Here is a 22,332-nt window from a genome sequence, read left to right on the forward strand (position 1 = left end):
AGGCACAATCAAATACAGTGTGATGGAGCAACTGATTTGTTTGCTCATTCCAAATAGCATGTCCAGTGTTTCTGTTAAATGGCTTACCAACTGCACTCATCTACTTAGGTAAAATTACACAATGTCCAAATTGGAATAGCTGAACTAATAATTTAAGGCACAGAATGTCCAAAATTCTCAATATTGTTTTTGTCTTGATCACCAGAGAAGAATCATAATTTACGTTGCATTTCTCTCCCAGCATCTCTCATGCCAAAACCCTTTTGTATCTAGAAGTTTGGAATGAATTTGCAGTAGAAATAGGTTGGGGGGGTGGGAGGGGGAAGAAAAAAAAAACTGTTTACAGGCAGGTAATGTTCTGTGACATCCTGAAGTTATTACAGAATTTTTGTTTCACTTTTGTTCTTTTAAATAGAAGCTTCTGTCCACAAGCATACCAAAATAAAACAAGCCTCTTTAAATAAATGAAGTGTGTCCTTATTTTCAGTTTTCTTTCTGAGCCTGCAAAAATAGATTCCCTGTAAACTAGGGACTGGTTGAAGATGTGTGACCAATTTTGTAAAGTCTTGAACTTGTCTCTCTCATCAAAGCCACCTTTTCTTTCTTTATACGCCAAGTTTTTTTTCCATTCACTGTTGAGTATGTTTTCTGTTCTTGTATATTACATCACCTCCATGTGCCCTTTCTGCCTTTTGTTCTAGCTTACCAATGTTTATCAAAACTAAAGGAAATCAAAGGTACAACTCTTGAGATGCCAAAAGCAAAATTTGTATCCTTTTAAAGACGAATAAAAACCACAACCTCTGTATCTAGTTATATTCTTCAGCTAACCATTCCTTCTCTGAAGCACACTGGTAATATTTACTAAATATAAAATTGAGGATGGTAATAGAAAAAAAGGATAAATATTTGATGAGAACTTTCTTAAATATTTCCACCTATGCATTTTAACAGTTTAAGAACTGAAGTGTATATTTAAATCCTAAAATGCTATAAATGATCAATCTTTGGAATGTTGCATATTATTAGCATTCTTTCAATATTTGAATGTTTTGTGGAATTGCAGCTTTTATAGTTTGGCCCACCACATCCAAAATCTGTAACTTTACTTAACAGCAGAGGTTCCTATATAAGGTCATGCGTTAAAAATTACATTTAAGGAGCATATGGAGTAAATATGTGTCCTCCCTTTACTAACCTTAAATGATAAGCCTTAGGAAACTGTTATTTGTCAGTGCTATAAAGCAGATTGCTGCACAGTGGTTTCAATTATCTTCAAAGAGTTCTTCACAGGCAGTAATAGTTATATCAAAACCTGAAATTTATTATTCAGGTTCTATGCTGAAATCTTCACAGTGATTATGTTCTTTTCAACAGAATGCTTTTTATGCTGACTTTTCACATTCTTTTTCATCTTTTTTATTATTTTCCCCAGAATGGCCACCAGGTTAATACAGCTTGTTCATGATAAAAAAAGGAATGAGCAGGTTGGTGGCGGCCCCAAGCGGCTGGGTCGTACTGTGAAGATGGAAGGAATGGTTGAGCATTTGCAGGAGAGAGTTCGTGATCTTGAGAAACAAAATGAGATCCTCCGCAGCAAACTTATTTCAAACAAACAGCAGATCCATATGCCAAGTCATAGGCCTATTCAATACAAATTCGCTCAGCCTCGTAATAGCAATGGACTCAAAAAAGCAAGTGATGCTGCTGGCACTCCGGAGCCCACAAAAAAAGGTATAATTCATGTGTATTAAGCATAGTATTTTATATACATAATGCCAATTACTGCTTAACTGAAGCAAGAGTATGTCTTTTTATATATATCAGTGGATGTTAGTACTTGCAGACAGAAAGATCACTGTTTTCCCCTTTTTCATGTATTTATAGCAATCAGGATAACTTGTTTGTGTTTTAAGTCCTTATTTTGAGAATTCACAATAGTAGGGGTGAAACAAAAGTACAAATCTGAAAATAAAGTAGTTAAAATTGAAAGACTTTCCTATATCTCCAAATACCTTATAAAAGAATTATATGAAAATGTTTAGCATTCTCATAACAAAGTTTTACGTCTGTAGTTTGTTTGCACGTTATTTGACTTTTTAATTTCAAGGTTTGTTCTCATTTCTTTATACATGTGTGCACAACATTGTAGACTTTGGAAAAAATCTATTACATGTGTGGACTTCTGAAAGCAAATACCACAGTGCAGCCATCATTAACGATGCTTTTTACTTTCAAGACTTAATGGTTATGGCAGCTTCATTCTCAGTCATTTACTTCTGATAATTCTGGTTGTAAATTACACTACACAACTTTTCTGTTTCTGTAAAAATATTTGTAGAAGTAGTTGTTCTGCGAGTTGATTTTTTAAAAATATATTTTAAAAAGGCAAATTTGTTGGTCCAAATTTGGAACTTCCAAGCTAGCAGAGTTGTCTCCTGAAATTCTCCAGACTATGAATTTGGCTGATGGCCAGTTATGTTGTGCTTTTCTCCATCCACCCTTGCCCCTGGTATTTATTTTGGTTATCTTGGTTATTCAAGAAGTCCAAACTGCAAATAATCACATTTTTAGACAGATAATGAAGAGCAATGAGCTCTACCGCTCTGAATATAATGAGACATATAATAATAATACTAATACAATTGAAAATCTTTACACTTAGTATTCTCTCTTTTTATTTTTTTTCCTCTACATAATGCAAGGATAGAGTTGAAATATGATAAATTTACTCAGGCCCATTGCTAGCAGGGAAAGATGGGTTACTTTCAGGATTGAAGAGCAAAAATGTTGATTGGTTATGCTGTGAGGATTTCTCTTGGCATAAGAACAGATCCAACCCAAGTGATTACAAATCCATTTTCAATTGTTGCTCTTTGAAAATACCATCTCAGTTCTCTTTCAAATTAAATTTCCAAAGAAAAGTATTTCAAGACCTTTTTCTAACATCTCTCTTTACCAGTGCACACTGCGTTGCCTGTAGTTCAAATTTTACAGCAGCTACAGTTGCAGGTACTCTAATGGTCTAATGATCTCTCTGTGAATTTCACATGAAAATGCTTTTTGTGGCATCTATATATAGAAGTGTTAAGTGTTTCTACTGTAGGTATTATATTTTTCTGCTTTTTCATTTGACATCACAGAAATTTCTTTCTTTTCTTTCTTATTAGGAATGAGATTGCAAAATTTAGAAGTGAGATCACCCCCGCTTGTTCTCCGAAGATGTGGCCCAAATCTGCTTGAGGATGCAAGAGCTAAAATAAGAAATTTGTATGATATTCGTATTTTTTCATTTCTGTCATTATAACTGTTAGAATTTAGGCATTTTTGAAGAAAAAATTACACTTTTCCAAAGTTACCACTTTGTAAAAGAAAATGAAATTGTTTAACTTCAATGCTAACAAAAATTCTTTTTATCATCTTGACATTCTTATCCCTAAAACCCATGGAACTAAGTGTCATTGATTGAATGGAATTTACTGATGTTTCAGCTGCACTGATGTTAGCACAGTCTCTGTGTTTAACCCTATTTGAACAGCTAGATTTTATTTTTAAAATAATTGTATATATACTAGTATGTTGTATGAAAAAAATCTTTAGTAATTTTATAGACGTGGGCCTAGAAGTGGCTCCTTGTCCTATACTAATAACTTTGAATACTAGGAATACAAGAGCTGTTTAAGACTGCCAGGAATCTAGGTGTTCACAGTAGTTTTTCTCTTATTGTGGAAACACTAATGGAAAAAAAAAGAAGTGCTATAATGCCAAAAACATTCAGATAGAATTTCTTTCAGATATTTCAGTTCACACAGATGGAAAAACAAACAAACATAATACAAAAAAAAACATAGTTGCTCTAAATTTAGGGTGGATCAGCCAAATGCAAGAGTGTTACCAAAAAACTACATGACGCTTTATAAGTCTACAATTGGCATATGAGGTAAAGAAGAACCTCATGCTTCAAAAGCTTTAGAGTACAGAAAGCTATTTATTTATTTATTTTTTAATGTTATTAAATGCTTACCTGATTTTGGAGCATAGTATACTTGTTCTGGCAGGGAAACTGTGATTGATTCCCAAAGGGGACGCATTCAGGAACTGGAGCATCTTAGTGAGTTACTTGGTAGTCAGCTGAGAAATAAGGAAAAAGAAATTGAGGAATCTGCCCTACATCTGAAAGAGCAAGAGGCAGCACGCCAAAGGTACTGTGAAAAATGAAAGTCTCCATGGTCTGAACATTACAGTATTCGTTTCTTTTTTTCTTTGATGAAACTAAGCTATATAATATTTTGCCAAATGACCATGGATAATTCTAAGCTGGGAGATTGTTATGATAATGCATTATGATGATTGTTTTTTGTTTGATTTTTATTTTAAACAGATAACCAACTAACTTAATACTTAACTTCTCTATTTTAGTAGAGAATCAATTTCCAGCTGATTCAGATTCAATTGAAGTTGAGATGATTAAACTGTGTTCATCTATCAGTTCTTCAATACAAACTTGTGAAACTTCTCAATATAGTTTCAAAGTAATTTAATGTTCATTAATACTCTTTTGTAACAGTAGAAAAATAATGGCCCTGTAAGGACAGGTTAGTGAATTTTTGAAGGAATATGCTATAGCTGTATAGTGAAACAAGCTCAGATAAACGTTCTTGTGAAATGTCTCACGGAAAAGTGTCTGTGAATTTCATCTCTTCTCTCACTCTTCTTCCAGTTTTACAACAATTTGTGCAGAATTGTGTAACTTTGCATATATTTGCCTTCTTCCTACTGTTTGAAACTCAATCTCGTACTTTTGTGTTAAGTTCTGGTCCAGTTCTGTTTCTTCTTCATTTGATGTCAATTAAAGTTTTACTTGGATGTGAGGGAGATATGTAATTACTTTCGCCTTTCTAGGGGATCACATTAATGTGAGTACTCTTTTGTGCATCAGTAATGTTACATAAACCAAACTTGATAACAGATTTGCTAAGTTCTTAAGATTTACTGTGTCTGGCTAAAGACACTAAGAAAGCTGAAAAATGTCTATTAGTAGGTATCCAGAAGAGTGTGTCCCCCATAATTTCACTGCTAGAATAGTTAATGGAAACTTATTAATTCCCATGTTTTTCAAGTCTTATATTTTATGCTGAATGAATCATAGCTATAGCTATTTTCAGCAGGTTTATGTGTAATTATAGTACCTGTAGAAATTATCTTTAGATTTTCATTAGCTTTCATTCTTGAAAATCTTGTGTTCTTAAGAACAGACTGCATTAGTGGTTTCACTCAAATAAACACAAGAATGACAAAAAAAAAAAAGTTTAATCTTCTTTGCATCAACACACAAATTTCTGTCAATATTTGAGTAGTGCTATGAGGACAAACTGGAAATTCAGGTGACTGGAAAGGTTCTCTTGTTTAGCTTTTATAGCATATGTCTTTGAGTTTTTCTACAGTTGGCAACTTTTCCTTGTCTCTTAGAATATGCTTGACTGTCATCTAGTTAACTCCACAAAGACAGTGTTAATTTGTTATAATTATTTAGAAACTGTGAGATGCTGAAAGAAAGATGCTTTCTTCAGTTTTCCTGTATGTGACTTCCAAACTTTAGGAAAGAATTCTTTATTCTGCTAGCTGATTATTAAATAGTTGTGATTTAAATAACTGAAGGATTTTTTTATGTAGTAAAGCAGCTACAGTTGAGACTCATGGATTTATCAGCGATAAGGGAGAAAAATTCTTGTTATTCCCAGTCCTGTAAGTGAAAGAAATCCATTAATATTTTAAAGCTATCTTTGCTCATCCAGCTTTCTTGACTACAATTTCTATATAGCGACACAAGAATGACATAATACATTGCAATACTTGCAACCTACTGTAGGGAACCTGCTTTAGCAAGGTCATTGGACTTAATGATCCCTAGAGGTCCCTTACGATTCTGTATGATTGTGCAAATTTAGCTGTTACGCAACGTACACCTTGAGTTGATTACTGTAACACATCTGCAGACAGTATTTTTTTTCAGTATTTCATTAGTGACTGGGGTTTGTTTCAGAAAAATGAATTCTGGCTTAATTCTAACTCAAGGAAGACACTCGGCTTGTAGATTTTTAGACTAAACATTTTCATAAGTACAAACTTCAATTGCATTTAGCTTGAGTTTTTCCAAATTAAAAGTGGCCAGAAACCATTATAATCTCATGTTTTGTTGTCTGTGATACAGTGTGCTAGTTAAAACATTCAGTCTCAATAATCATAGTTTACGAACAGCGAGCTTCAGTACTTTAGATTCTCATGCTAATTTCCACAAATCATTTTAAAAACCATCTCTGAAATGCATTACTAAAACAGGTATTTGGCGTTTGTATGTGTTTGATGTTATTCCTTTTGCTGCTTCTCTTGTAAAAATGAGAAAGCTTATTTGTCAGGGTTTTTCTCCTTTGAATTTTTTCTGCAAGTTTGTTCTGGAGTTCCACCTGCTACTCTTGGGATTTCTAGACAGGAGTATCATATCTGACGTTCTCCTCACTTCAGTGTTTGCAGTATAATATTGCAGTCCTAGATTAAAATATGGAACATGTTAGCCTCATAGTATTTATATTGTTTTGAGAGACTGCAGCATGTATATGGCTCTTCTAAATCATACCAAGTATCAAAACAACTTTAATTTGTTGTTTCCATATCAGATTTCTCACGCTGAACCCATTTTCCTAAAGATCATGATTTTTTTGTCACTTGGGGTTAGCTATATTAGCTAGGCAAACAAATACAGATTTTTATATTGGCATTTAAATAATCTTAGTAATGTATGTATGCTACAGCTACTGATACCATTCATGTTTTTGTTTTCTACAAATATGCTTTCAATTACACAACATAAAGGTGTTACTAAATGGTAATTGTTTTTTCTCTCTTTCCCTTTCACTTCCTTTAAGGGACAAGAGGTAAGGGAAAGAACATAATGTATGTCAATATATGATCTTGTTAGTTCCCAAGTGTTGTAAAATAAAAGGGTACTGCATATTGATGTTCTATTCTTTACATCTCTTCTTGGGAGTCCTGTCTTGCTCTTTGGTGTAGTTGTGGTTAAACACTACTGGCCTAGAAACCTTTTGTTTATTTGCCAGATGGAGTGTATGTGAGCCTGAAAAGTATGGCAGTGCTATTTTTTATGTTTGTTTTTCTTGTTCTGAATGTGATTAGGGGAATGTTTGAGAGCTGCTAGTCCCATGTGAAAGAAGAGTCAGGACTCTCTAAGAGCAATCTTGGTTTTGTATCATTGTCCTGCTCATATGGAAGTAAAGACTAGATGCAAGAGATGTGGTTTAATTAGACCTCAATTTTATTAGCTTAGCCATCTGGGAATTACTGGCATAAATTTGTACAGTGCTGGTCAAGATCCTTTATTTAATCATTTCCTTCTGTTGAAGGTTGCTATTGGTCCCCCATTTCCACACAGCTGGTCCCCAGTCTATTGTTGGGATCCTACTCTATTGTTTTAATCCAAAGGATACGAGGCCTGAAAGAGAGATTGTCTTCACTGTTCTGCAAACATCAACCCCAAACTTAAGAGCTAGTATTTTAAAGAGTCACTTTCTCCTAACTGCATTTCCAATTTCAGTCTTATAATCTAGCTTTTAGATGAGGTTTAGAGTGGAAAGATAGAGTTTATGTTCCTTATTTCTGTGCTTGTGGCAGAAAGTATGTTAGAGCTAAATCAACGTGCTCATTAATCAAGGGTATTGCTACAAAAAGGCACCAGTTTGTTTTCATTTTCTAACTTCAGCTGCAGATATACCTTCGTGTCTCCTGGATCTGCAGCAGAACTTACAGCTTTTAGGGCAGTAGAGAAAATACTGAATGAGTGCATGGTGCGGCTTTATTTTTGTAGGTAATTTGTTAAACTTTGAGGAAAATATTAGCTATGTTAGAGGAAGGTATTGCTGTCTTTTAAGTCCTTATTTACGTCCTATTTTAAACTACTCTAGAAAATGTGGGAAGATGTTCTGGGAGCAAAATAAGTCAACTACCTGGGAGGGAGTTAGCCATGTGGATAATCAGTTTGTCTTCTGTTCTACTGTTTTGTGACTTCATTTATGGAAAACCAAAATAATCTTTCTCAATTAACTTCCTTAACTAACTAAATCTGAAATGATTTTGTTCTTAAACAGTGTGCTCCTTGTAATGTACCTTCTTGGGATAAATACTGTTACAATTCTAGGAGTGGAACTGGTCCCAATAAAAAATAATTTTTCACTTACAAGTTTAAATAATTTACTGATAATATCAGTACCCAAAACCCATTTAAATCAAGTAGTGCTTCATTCATTGCTGAAAAAATAGTTAATGTTGATTGTCAGGAGCCATGGGGTTTACATCTGTACATCATAAATTTCTCTATCATCTGCTCCTTTTTCTACTTAAAAGAGGAAAAAAAAAAAAAAAGCTCCCTTCTTAAAAAAGAAGGGGGGAAAAGGAAAAACGAAAGCCTTTGAAGGCATTGGGGCCTTTTGTTTGATGTGTGGAACAAGATTAATAAAAACGTGCCACTACATTAGCTTTTAAATAGCTCACATGAGACAGTGCTGCTGTCTATACTCACCATAACTTTAATTTATGTAGATAACATGTTTTAGGCACATGACTGTCTTAATATTGTATTAGTGTTTCTTGGGGAATGTCTCAGATTTCTGAGTGCGTTTATCTCCTGTGTAAGGACAATTAACTTGGCAATGCCAAAACACAACAAACTTTGATATTTTAAAGCATAAGAGGAAAGTATTTTGCATTCTCAGCTGGTTTACAGATGTATAAATTTTTTAGTCTGTTTTCTTGGTCCAACATGGCATTATGACAATTCCTCCAATATACCTAAAACAAATAAATATTGGACAAGAAACCTTTCAAATGGTAAAAATTTGTTCTGATTTTCTATTAATAAAAATAAGAAATGATTTCCCTTCCTGTACTTCAAGAAACTGCAGAAGAGTCGGCTTTCACTGTTTGAAGTAAAGGATAACTTTAGAAATAAATGTTTATTTAAATTGAAAGTAATTTTGAACATCTATTAATTAGTGGATTCTCAAGTTAATCTTAGAACTGTAATGATATAGAGCATCTATGTGGATATTAAATGATTCTCATGTAGTTAAAGACACCTGCAAGTTGTTTTGAATGCTATTCTTTAGGTGATAGCAGTGTGAATTGCTAAGTCAATTTTCTTAACAATATTTCATAGGTGTAAACTGTAAGAGAAAATTCCATAAAATGGTAACATGCTTTGAAGGGTGGGAAAGAATTGATTGGAAAACAAATAATCACTAGGTTATAGATTGTTTTCTTTTCCTGTAATATGTAGTGTATGATAAAACCAACATCTCTATATATTGATTGCTCCTATGACATCCTGAATTACTTAAATTCTTTAACATAAATCATAGAAGACAAAATTAAGTTGGCTAGCATATGCTAGATCTTCTCCCAAATGTATTGTAGAAAGTTGATTTCCATGATATCAACTTATCAAGACAAAAATAATAGGACAAGTCATTTTGTCATCTTCAAGCTCATGATGTGTTTCTTTTTAATACAATTTTGAAGGTCAAACATTCGGGACAATGTGGAAATGATTAAGGTCCGTAAACAGCTGGCTGAGAAAAGCAGTGCTCTTGCAGCAATGGAAAGCAAATTTCTCCAGCTTCAAGAGGTAAGTATGATTTGGTCATGACATTGCATTACTCTCATCATATGATCATGCTTTAATGATATACAAATAAAATAATATACAATACAAATAAATAAATATACACATTTCTTGATTCCAAGTCATTGCTGAATACACAAAATTTATGAAAACATCGCCAGAAAGTGCAGGATCTCAGTGATACGGTATTTTTCTGCTTCTTCACAAATGTACTGGCAGAACTGTGTATGCTTGTAGGCAGAGACAGTATGATAATAAGAGAATTTATGTGAGTTTAAAAAAAAATCCCGCATGCAACTGAGCTGTATAAGGTATGTCTTCCTTATGAGGTGGAAGCGGTAGATATCCCTGCTATTTGCAAGGTGTACAATTCCTAGCTGTATCTTGAGATGTTTAATGTGAATTAATTTATAATTAAGTTATATTTGTTGTACTTTGTTGTACTTCTGCATTTTTTTTAATTTAGTAACATATCTTAAATTTTTGTTAGATGGACCTACAATTTAATTGTACTTGCAATTCAAGGAGAAAATGAGATTAAAAGCAGGAAAATTATAAGGAATTAAAGTAACTTTTTAAAAGTTCGAACAAAGTAAATTTTGAATAGTAAGTGCTAAGTTACTAGCCTATAATAAGAGGGTTGATCCGAAAAAAAAAAAAAAAAAAGAGGCATTATGTTGGCCCATGACATCAGAGGCAGATGGTGGTACAGCAGTAGAGGTTAAACCTTTCCACCAATAGTATGTTACGTTTTGTTGCCATCTGACAGATGGAAACAGTGGGGCAGTCTGACAGAATGGTATCTGACATGCAAGTGCCTAGGAAGCAAAGGTGTGTCACTGAATTCCTCCATGTGGAAAAAATTGGCATTCATCAATGCTTACTGAATGTTTCTGAAGACCAAACGATAGATGTTAGTACAATGAGGTAGTGGGTTGTGCATTTCAGCCATGGTAACAGCAATGTGTAAGACAAGCCACATTCTGGATGGCCATGCATGGCTGTCACAACACAAAATGAAGAGCATCTTGATCAGCAAATCTGCATGGATTGGTGTGTTATAACCAGGGAACTATGTATGAAGCTGAATATTGGTTTTAATGCTTTGGAAGCAGTGGTGATATAGGAATATCAGGTTGGATCCTGCAAACACTCACACAGGAAGAGCAAGCACCCTGTATGCAAGTTTGTCAGGACCTAATCAACAAACAGTAGGCTGAAGGTGACATTTTCCTGGATTGCATCATTACCAGTGATAAGACATGGTGTTACCACTACAAGCTGGAGTCAAAATGGCAGTCCAGAGAGTGGTGACGTGAATCCCCCATCAAAAAGAAAGTTCAAGACACAGCCCTCAGGTTAAAGTGATGTGTGCTATCTTTTGGAATAGGAAAGAGTAGTGATCCTTGAGGGTTTCCTGGAACCCAGAAGCGCATCAACTGTGAATGTTACATTGTGACATTAAAAGTCTGAACCTTCACCTTAGAGTCAGGCCGGAGAAGAAGACAGCCTTTCTCCTGAAACACAGTAGTGTCAGACCCCATACTGGTTTGAAGGCCGGAGCGCTTTGCCAATCTTGGCTGAACTGTCCTACCTCATGCACTTTATAGTCCAGATTTGGCACTTTCTTACTTCCATCTGTACGAGCTGATGAAAGATGGGTTATGTGGGCAACGTTTTCCTAGTAACAATACTGTCATACTCTTATAGCTGCTGTGAAACAGTGATCACCTCCACCAGTGCAGATTTTTACTAGTGCAGCATGCAGGCTCTTGTTCATCACTGGTAAAAAATACATGGCTAATGACAGTGACTATGTTGAAAAAGAGTAACTGAGAATTTGCTCTATCAGTTGTACTGTGCTTTTCGTATCTGTTGTGGTTTTCATGGAAATAAATAGGAAGCATTACTTTCAGAGCAACCTATGTAAATAACTAGAAAGACAAAATAACAAACAGTGGTATGATATTTCTATAGTAGAATTTCCTAACTGTTGTCAGATGCAAGAAAGTAAAGCCCTAGTGCCTGCTGTAATTCCAAGATCTTGAGGCAGGAATATCACACTGTGTAGATGAAGGCAGTTATTTATTTTGAAATATGGATCCTAACCTTGTTGACACTCCTGCCAGGATGATCTCAAGAAAACTTTACGTTCTTTCTGCAGTCTTTCAGGGTAGAAGGCTGCCTGCAGTCCACATTTCTCTTGTACCCTATTCTCCTATCTTCACCTTTCTGCTCCATAGTAGGATTTGTGGCTTCTTTGTTCATTTTTTTTTTCCACTCTCATTGTTGCTGCCTGCTTCTTCCTGCATGATTAACAAGACTTCTGCAATTATGATTTTGTTCCCTTCCTTTTATCCCATGTCTTTCTGCTTCTATCTTTGGTTTTGCTCTCTCCTACCCCATCTTCTCTGCCAAAACAGCTCTTCTTTTAGTAGTTCAAATCTAATTTCACACAGTGAACTATGTTGAATGTAAACTCCAAGGGAGACAGCTGTTTGTGTTCTTAGATATAAAATGATACAGAAGCTATTCCATTCTGAATCATATGCGACTTTTTGGTAATTTAAAGCAAACCTCAAGTTCTTATGTTCTTGTGCCTCTCTTGATAACAGCTGAATAGAAACACATGACTAAGATTCAGGCTGGTACTTGTAAAGCATTGTTTCTAATATTCACGTTGAAAGCTGCATTTTTTTTCCCAAAGATTTAAAGTGTTTTCTGTCTCATCTTATTTTTACAAAATAATGGATACAGTTTTTCTTTTTTTTTTATTGCAATAGTTGGAATGTTTGAAATATTCATCTAGTAAATGCGCATAAGTATAAAATCTAAAATTTCCACCTTAGGTGGCAATTAAAGTACTTATTTAACAGATCTCTGTTTAGGTTTGTTTTCTAATCTTTATGATCTTCTCGACTCGGAGTTCATTATTGTTTGTATACATGTTTCAATTGGTAAAACCTGAATAAAATCTATGTTTGCCTTTAAACTCTAATCAGCCAGAAGTTGTGAAACTGTGGAAAGAAAAGAGCCTAAAATCATTTTCCATGTAGTGATATTTAGGTTGAAGTTGCTACCAAACCTTTACAAGACAGTTTTGTTGTTAAAGAATTTTAGCATAACCAGTTGAATGAAGGAAATTTAGTAATCTTCATAGAAGAACAAAGGACTCAGAAACTATTTGGCTTAAATATTTGATTATCATAGAATAAGAATCACTCTGGTTGGAAAAGACCTTCAAGATCATCAAGTCCAAGCACAACCTAACTGTACTACCCTAACTGTAACACTGCTGAATCGTGTCCCTGAGCACCACCACTGATGTAATTAATTGCTGACTGAACCTTTAGGATTTCGTGACTTGTAATGTGGAATATGCTAATCAATGCAACTAAAATTTAAATACTATAAAGAGTTGATTCTCTTGGACAATCAATACAATCATTTCTTTTTTACAGTATTTCTAGGCAGTATATATTCATTTTCTGTAAAGAATTTATTTCACATTGAGGTATGTTTCCTTAAGGAATGCAATTTTAGACTAGAAACGTTAAATTAAAATTATCATCCCAGTTGTTACCATGACTGCAGTCTTGGGATTTTTTCAGGGAGAACTAAATAGAAAACAGCTTTGGCATGATGAAAAAAAAAAAATGCTGACAGCACTGTCAGGTATAGAATACCCATGAAAATAATGCATTGAGGGGGAGGTGTAGGGAAGTTATTGTCCCCTTAAAGTTTATGAAGAAAGTTAATGGAAAACCATGAGTAGAGGCACAGATGCAGAAGAAGAATGAAGTTGAAGCAATTTTACTGGAGGATGCTTTCAGAGCTTTTAATGAGAAATTTCAATAAAGTAAGTAGATTGAGGACTGCTAATGGGGAGATTCAGGATCAGTTAAAAGGTGAAATCAAGACCTTGGTTGCTGAATTTGTTTTCAACTGTTTTGGAAATTAAGGGAAGAGATAAGGGTGAAGTGGTCTGGGAAAGGCAGTTTTCCCAAGGCTGATTTTTAAGCTGCCATTTTTTGAAGTTATTGAAATGCAATTCACAGGTATAGGATAAAGCAAGAGAAGCACTGAAGAAGGACTATTAAAAATTGATGAGTGATATACTTTATCTCTCTGGTATAAGACTGTCTGCTACTATTGTTTGTTCTCCTTCAGATTGTTCTTATGGAGAAATGAGATGTGAGAGGTCACTGATTGGGTTTTCTGTGGTCTTGTGTGTTTGTTTCTAGATATTTGTATTTCGTATGAGCCTAAACAATTTGCATTGGATTTGCATTCAGCTTCTTCATTTAACTATTTTTTAGGAATATTTTAAGGAAAACATGAAGGTTATAGTTTTTTGTATAAAACCATTGAACATTATCTATTCTTATGCATGTATTTGTCATATAGCCATTTTATTAAACAGGAGATTGGCTTTTAGGCATTTTTTCCCAAGTCATAATTTGAGTGTGTTTTACATGAAAATTTTTTATGAGGTGTTATTAAAGCATTATGAAATATAGGCATTATAACATTAACTAATATTCTGGAAATAGAGGTTCTATCAGTATTCTCCATTTAATATTAAAATTGGTTAAATGTGCCCTAATATTAACAATTAAAGTAAATTAAAATGTAAAAGAAATCATAAGTCCCTTATTAAATTACTGCTAGCAATGAAGTACAGCCTAGTATAGTGGGATTACGAAACAGTTATGTATCTACAGCTAAGGGTTAACAGATCTGCGGCAAGTTCTGTGATTAACATAACTGTGGTCAGCATTCATTTTTGCTTGCTACTGCAGTGATTTTGGTCAGCATGTCTAACCGCTGTAACCACAGCAAAATCTTTTAATTGTTTAACAGATGTATATCTTGGTTCTTTTCATTATGACTAAACTGGGGGTTTAACGTTCACAAAAGTAACAAGAATGCTACCTTCTCTTGGCCGTGTGTAATGAATTTTTTTTCCAGTTTCTTAGTTCAAGAGTGTCTCCTATTGACCATGTTGAAAATATATATCAAATGCTGCCAGGAGAGTACACTGATAGAATATGCAGTATCGTAACACCAAGTGATCATCTTTGACTCTGCCTCCCCATGATTTTCTTCTTTTCTTTTTGTAGAACCAGAGGAATTTTAAGACTAACCATGATGTTTTAATAGCAAAAAGTGAAGAGCTGAATGTCCAGCTTAAAGAGGAGCGGTCAAAGTGCCTCCATCTCGAAAAAGAGTTACAGTCAGTGGCTATTTCCAAGCGAAGGACAGAGGAGGTGAGATTGTGTCCAAGAGAACTAGAACCTGCTTTGGGTGATATACGTAGATAAGGGAAAATACCTTTTCATTGCTGAAGAGTAAATAGATCTTCCAAACATATTTTGAAGACTGACCTGATTATACATACAGCTAACACATTAGAGAGAAAACCCCATGGTTACTGCTTGTGTTTCATAAAGTTGTGAACCATACTTGTCAGCCAAGCTACATAACACTGCATGAGTGTTTGAACGTTGTTTGAAGAAAGGCATAGAATTTTGCTATCAGTTCTAATACTAAACAAATGGTGCGTTACGGAGAAACAATCATAATACTTGACTTGTTGATCGTATTTTGGTACTTATTTACTGAATTAAACATTTCTAATGCAAAAAAAATTCTACAGCATAAGACAAAAAATAACTAGATACTGTTGTTCTTCAGCTCTTACATGCTAGTCTCAGCCTTATATGAGGAATATGAGAGCCTGTGATGTGGTGGAAAAAAGTGTTATTTTGAACCTTATTAGACATGTTTGTATGAAAAGACTAGTAAGTCTTCCTGAAAATACTTAGGAAGTATTAAGTAATCATCTTTATAAATTCTTCATAGTTTACTATTTGCTTTTCCCTTACTATCTTTTTGCATTTGAAATTTTCTTCTTCATTTTAGTTAGAAGAAAGAGTAAATGATCTAGAGAGAGAGAAGGAACTCTTGAAGGAAAACTGTGATAAGCTGTCCAGCAGGTAAAGCATTTAATTAAATCTACTGTTTAATGGCCAACTTTTTCTGATACCAGTTAGAACAATGCAAGCTTATTTCAGCATACCTGTTGCCTGCAGTGGGTAGGCCAGTGTCTACAGGTGCCAGATTATTAGTGTTTCCTTGTGGATTTTTTTTTTTTTTTTTTTACAAGGGAAGTAGAAGACATGAACCCTTTTCTTGAAAATGTCATTCTATTGGAAGTTCCCTTCAGAGTTGATGGGAATTTTGCCAAGGCCAAGACTGAGAATCAAATCTGAAAAGTTTACATAGAACAAGCATGAATTTGTCAGTTGACTCTTATTATGTAGAAACTATCCAAGAAAACAATTCATTTGGATTAAAGATTGAGAGGAATTGTTTTCATATGACCTTGTAATGCAAATCTAGAAATGCTTTAACTCTCTCCAAAGGAAGCGGTGCCAGATGTGGTTGACCATTTATAGTTACCCAGATGGCTCTGTCTCCAGTGAAATACAGTAAATGTGAAAGAAATTGCACATGAATTCAAGTAACAGTAATCTTAAAATTCAAAGGGAGAAAACAGCAGAAGTGGACACCATTCAAATGGATATGAATATTAGCATTATATAGGCTTCTTGCCAAAACTGATGTTCATTTAAATATCTAAATGCTGAACTACTATCATAAAATAACATTATTGTGTTATTTATTTTTTCTGACAGCATACTCTTTTGAAAAACTGAAATAATGTGTAGCTGCATATTTATGTGAAATAATTGTACCTAAAGATATTGAATGCATGTATAGCTAGGCACAATGGTCACTAAAACTTAAAAAATTCAAAAGTTTGAAAACTAAAGATAATTTATATCTTGTCTTGCTAAGATTTATTCTTTCCTTATCGAAGCCAGTCACACTTTGAAGAGTGGTGAGTCTAAGCAATTGTAAAACATGCTGTCTTTTCTGTAGCTGCGTAATATTACCTACCAAAGTGATTGTGGGTCCCATGCATTGTATTTACTGCATACTATGTTCAAAATTATGACACAACAAAGTTAAGTAAATGTTACTGTAGGACCTAGAAGCATTGGTTAAGTTCACACATGCTGTGAAAGACCATATAATCCTGTAAGATAGTATGTATTTAGAGAACTGTGTCAAAAAATAGATGAGATTAGATACGGGATGAGAAGAAGAATTTGGGGAGTGATGAAAGTACTTTTAGGAAGACTGGGAGTTGAGAATGTAAACTCTTACTAAAGCTGTTGGAGTTGAGCGTTCATGCTATGTTTTTTTCTTTAACCTTTAAGTCATTCTTTAGATGTTCTAGGTATAAATTCATTTTTATGTACTCACAACCAAGGTAATGTCCTTACTTTTATTTCAGTCTGAGCTGCACATTTTGTTATTGGTTCAAGCAGTTCTGATTCTGTGTCTGTGCGATCCTTACTACATGCAGATTGGTAGTTTAGAAGTAAATAATGTGTTACAGGAAAAATAGTTATTCTAATATCTGCCCGCCTCGGTTTTTTATTTCTTTAAGTGGAAGAAAGATTACTTATTATTTCTTAATCTGTATCAGAATTGTTGTTCTACATTACGAGAAAACTGTTGTCACTTTGTGGTCAACGTTTCTCTGAACAGGCAACTGACTTTAGGCTCTGCATCTTTCACAGATTTAAAAGAAGTCAGGTGGGTGATCCTAGTTCTCTGCATTAAGAGGTTTTGTATGCGGAAAGAATGGTTTTGTTAGTTGTCAGTTACTGAGGTTTGAAGCTGTGGATTACTCTGGAATACGCATCTGAATTCCTTTTCTGGTCCCGCAAATGTTGCATGTTGCCAACTTTTCTGACTTCGGAGCTCTAAATTAAGGCCAGTTCTTTTGCTCGTCCCACAAACTCTTTCATGTTTTTTAACCACAGCCTGAGAAAGGCGCCTTGGTTTCAACAGCAGCAGACCAGCATATGTTTACTTAATTCCTAAGACATGATGACAGCGGTCTCTGTGCCACAAAAAGCTTTCTTCTTTATTATTTTCTGTTGAAGTTGATTTTGAAAAGTTCTTCGTATGCCACATGTTTTATTGCAGTGTCTTCAGTATGACCCGTGAACAGGAATGGAAATTAAAGGAAGAGCAACTGAAACTGCAAATTGCTGAACTAGAGACTGCTATCCAGTCTAGTTTAGCAGACAAAGATGAAATCCTTGGCAAGCTCAAAGTAGAAAGAGGTACATTTCTGAAGTAACTGCTGTTTTTTCATGATGTGAATTTGTCTGGTGTTGGAGTATGAATATATTCTGCAGAAAAATGTAGTTCCTTAGTAGTGGTGATTTCAAAGCTGTCTTTTACAAGTACACTGAAAAGTATGCTTAAGTTATGACTATCCTTAGTACAGAAGTTGACTCAATACAGGTTATGTGCTGAAGATCCTTTAACTCCAGTTGCATTAATTCTTCAGTGAGTCAATATTTCCCCCTTATTCACCTCAAAACGAAGAAAATCTTACAGGCAGGAAGACGGTCTTCCTCAAATTTTAAGCCACTAGTCTAAATTCATTTATTGTGCAAAGGTACATGAAACCTATGTAGACACTTCAACTTAGTGAATATAGATTTTTTTTTTTGTATTTTCAGTGTACACACATTTTTATTCACAGTTGTACATTTACAATACAACTGGTTTGTTCTTATCAAAAGATGATTTCATGTGTGTTTTTCCTGTGGTGTAGAACAACTCAGTGAATCTTTAAACCTTGCAATCTTTTATCTCAGTATTGTGATATACTGTACCAACAAAAATTTACAGAAGGAGAACAGACAGGAATAAATATTCTACAGGTTTTTTTCTTGAAATGTGTATTTTTAAGAGGTAGCACACTTGTGATCAATCTAATAGAATGAAGTGGGACAACTGGTAAGTAATTTGTATGATTATGGCTTAAGTTCATTTTTACTAGCCCTTCCCAAAATTGGCACTTCAGGGCTTGTAGATCAACAGTATACTATATTTTCAGTTTCTGTTGCATTGAATCTGCTACAGCTTAAGTACGTTTTCTAACACCCTTCGAGGTCTACATATCTAGGATTTTTGTCTTTGAAAAAACTTAAGCAGTGTAATATTTCAAGGTATCTGTCTTCACTGCACATCATTTTTAAAAGCAGAAGAACTGAATTACTTTTTGTCATAACCTGATGCCTACAACTAGTGCAGAACTTCTCTCATGCTTACCCTTAATAGTTTGTCATATTAACAATGTCTACAAAACCTTCACTGGGGTTGTTAGAAAAAGAGTGAACTAAGATTGCTGCTGTGGACAGAAGATTAGTGACAATTTGATAAGAATGCTTGAAAAGGAATATCTTGTCCCCTCATACCTGAAAAAAGCTTCAGCTCAGATCTCAGTTTATAATGTAGGGAAAAGAAACAACATCAGCATGAGGGACTCTTTTTTTTCTTTTTTTTTCTTTTTCATGTGGGAGACCTCCCACCCAACAGCCATTGGATATATTGCTTCTGTGAGTTCACAAGACTCAATTGCAGATGAGTGTTCCACAATCAAGGACTTACCACCCTCACCCCTGTCACACTGCTGTATTTATCAAAAGGCTTAATTGTTTTCTTATATACTTGATTATTTTTAGTCTTTTGTTTTTAGCGCTTAGTGTAGTTTCTTCTCAGTTGTACAAATACACTGCTTTTTTCTCGTGACTGCAGAGAATTATAACTTTACTGCTTAGTTTGTATTTGAATTGAAAATGGCTCTTGTGGACTCCCAGCATGCGTGGGTGAGAAGGCTACTGTGTAAGGGATCAATGAATGGTTCTACAGATGATTTATTTTTAGTGAAGATGTCATTTGATATATAAACTCTGCAAAATTAAAACTAACCTGATGTCAGTTTTTGAAACATACCCAAACCCTTGAGACTAGTATTTCAGCCACCTGTTTCCTGCTGAGTTCAATACTCAAAACTGAAAAGCTATTCTGTGAAAATAGTGAAGTTGTGCTTCATGCCCTGAAGGTCAGTGGAAAAGATTCCAGCATTAAAATGATATTGTGGAATATTTGTTGAAAGCTATAGAATATATTCTCAACTAAGTGTGTAATGTTATACCCATCAACTCCCACCAGTGCACATGGGAATTACAACAGCTAATGCTTGCCTGTCAAGCTAACGGTTAATGTTTCTATCATTCTGACCTGGAATATGAATTCACAGTATTTCAATACATTGTATAAAAAATGCAGCAGAAAAAAAAAAAAGTGAAAATACATTGTTATCAAGGGAATAAGGAACTCAACTGAGGAGGAGAGTGGACAGGAGTGTACTTTTTGTTCCTTAGAAACTTAAGTACTTTTAAAACTTTTCTGTGTGAAAGAAGACATGTTGTTATAATTAAATTATTTGGTCTAATCCTGAATCCTTTCTATCATGAGACAAACTTCTTCCTGAATCTCCTGCGAAGTCAGTGTGGAAATAGCTGTGCATTAGTGGGTATTTGTAGAAAATCTCTTCAACCTTTGACTGAGGAGTGGAATTGTATTTAGTGATTCAGACTAAGAACTCAGATTCTCTATTCTCTTCCCAAACCTTCCCCGAAAGGAGAAACCCAGTGAAGTCATACTATAGCTATGCCTATTGGTCTGTCTGGAAATACACAAAGTGTAGATTTTTGATGCTGTCATTTCAATCTTCATGAAAGTAAGAATGTTTTGGCTTTGTTTTTTTTTAATCTGTACTCATCTCCCGGATCTAAGAAACAGCAGGTTCCTACCCAGTTCCCTCCTAGTTTGCCAGTACAAGATTTTGCTGTACCGAATAAATTAGTTCCTACATCTTTAAATGAAGTTCTTATGCATATGTTAATATGAAAAAGCAAGCTTATTTTGTTTTTATAGTTACATTAAGCAATATGTTTTGTTATTTCCCAATGTTAAGACAAAAAGGAAAAGCTGATGGAAGAGAACAAAGACCTGCAGTCATGCTACCTGGAAAATAAGCAACAGTTAGATGAACTGAAAGATTACATGAAGTATTTGACCAAGGTAAAATCTTCTTTTTGGAAAATGACCAAGAAATACATTCTATGCTTCATTTGTAGTGCAAATTCTTCTTGAAGGTAAAAGAATACAAAAGTATTCATAATATTCAAAATGTAATGTCTAGTGAGAATGCATCTTGTTATCCTGAATATATTTCTTCAGTGTTCATTCACATCTGATACCACCTCTTCATTGAGTATTTGTCTTTCAGAGATGTGATGTTGATGTGGCCGAACTCAGTGAAGCTCTCCTGCTCATAAAGGTAAAAACTTGCAAAGAATTCCCTTTTTTTTTTCTTCCCATTTTTAAAAATGCTTTGATTATTGGTTTACTGTTACCTGTTCTGGACACAATGCCTTGGGTTCTCAAGGGCTGGATTGTTTTTGCAGTAGTTCACACTTCCCGCATGTATGTGTGCACGGGTAATTTTTCACTTACAATGAAGCAAAAGGAAAGATGAGAATTGTGAGGATGAAATTTAAGTTACCCAGATTTCACTGTGTAGAGTTATGTAGAAATTGTAATAGCACCAAAGGGGAATTAAAGCAGATTCATAAATGCTTTCTGAAAAGCTTGCTCTTCCTCATTTAAATGAGCAATCACACCATCTTGTTCTTCCTGTAATGTTGATTAAAAAACGTTTTCTATTTTGAATTCTTTAATGTGTTATGAGCACATTCTAAGTGTAGAAGCTCTGAAAAAGTGCTAGGGCAACCTCATAGCTAACTAGTTAACCTCTCTATATTTACTAATAGAGAAATACATAGAAAAAGCTGTTTTTTTCTCTTGCTCATAAGTTGTAGTTTATATTTTTATTTTATTTATTTATTTTGTCAGAACTGAATTGAAAGTGAGCAGGAAAGAAATGAGTGCTTTAAGTTTCCACTGCTCTTGAAGACTTGCATTTAATTTAACCCACGTTTACTGAAATTTAGAATGTTTCCTATATATATATATATATTTATAGGAATATATAGGAATATATATATATATATAGGAAATATATAAATTACATATATAGTAAGACTATATATGTATAGTCTTACTGCTACTTGAAAGCTAATAATAATAATTCTGTAGTGATTACAAAAGAAGTAAAGCAAGGAAAAGATCAAAAATAGAACATCAGTATAAGTCATAGCAGTAATGTAGGCTTGAGAATAATTCAGGTTTTAGGCATTCACTGGAGCATGATTATCAAGTATATAGAAGGTAAATGTATGAGATATTCAAAAGCGATCACTATTCTCAATCCTACAACAATTGGAAGTTTACGTTACTAAATAAAATCTTGACAGGTACGGGTCCATGGCTTTTTTATTTTTTGTGTTACAATGTGTCCTTCTGCCAGTGCTATATTAAACTATGCACAAAAACATCTAGATATTTTGCAAAAATTTTTTCTAGTAACTCTTAAAATTTGCTCCAGGTTCGAAAGGAACAGAAGAAGAATGGGGACCTTATATGTTTGGAAAAAGATGATGATGACATCCAAAAAGTTTCGGAACGTTCCATGCGGAAGCTGCAATTAGCACATGCGGAAACAGTGCAAGAACTTGAAAAGACAAGGAGTATGTTAATTGTACAGCACAAAATTAACAAGGGTTACCAGGTACTAA

The 22,332-nt window shown here is 34.3% G+C and overlaps 1 protein-coding gene across 7 annotated transcripts in view; it reads left to right on the forward strand.

The window, feature by feature from the left end:
• RPGRIP1L (RPGRIP1 like) overlaps positions 1-22,332 on the forward strand; it is a 63,133-nt gene that overhangs the window by 7,323 nt on the left and 33,478 nt on the right. For 4 of the 7 annotated variants that reach the window (XM_001234247.7, XM_040707176.2, XM_025154313.3 and 1 more), the window contains exons 4-13: positions 1,436-1,734; positions 3,171-3,270; positions 4,059-4,202; positions 9,589-9,694; positions 14,815-14,961; positions 15,617-15,690; positions 17,759-17,898; positions 20,610-20,716; positions 20,925-20,975; positions 22,143-22,325. In XM_001234247.7, the coding sequence (XP_001234248.4) occupies positions 1,436-1,734; positions 3,171-3,270; positions 4,059-4,202; positions 9,589-9,694; positions 14,815-14,961; positions 15,617-15,690; positions 17,759-17,898; positions 20,610-20,716; positions 20,925-20,975; positions 22,143-22,325 (1,351 nt within the window). The remainder of the gene's footprint in view (positions 1-1,435; positions 1,735-3,170; positions 3,271-4,058; positions 4,203-9,588; positions 9,695-14,814; positions 14,962-15,616; positions 15,691-17,758; positions 17,899-20,609; positions 20,717-20,924; positions 20,976-22,142; positions 22,326-22,332) is intronic. The other 3 variants (XM_004944174.5, XM_040707178.2, XM_040707179.2) reach the window with 1 other exon arrangement.

Source organism: Gallus gallus, chromosome 11 (genome assembly GCF_016699485.2).
Source record: "Gallus gallus isolate bGalGal1 chromosome 11, bGalGal1.mat.broiler.GRCg7b, whole genome shotgun sequence".
NCBI classification, from domain to species: Eukaryota; Metazoa; Chordata; class Aves; order Galliformes; family Phasianidae; genus Gallus; species Gallus gallus.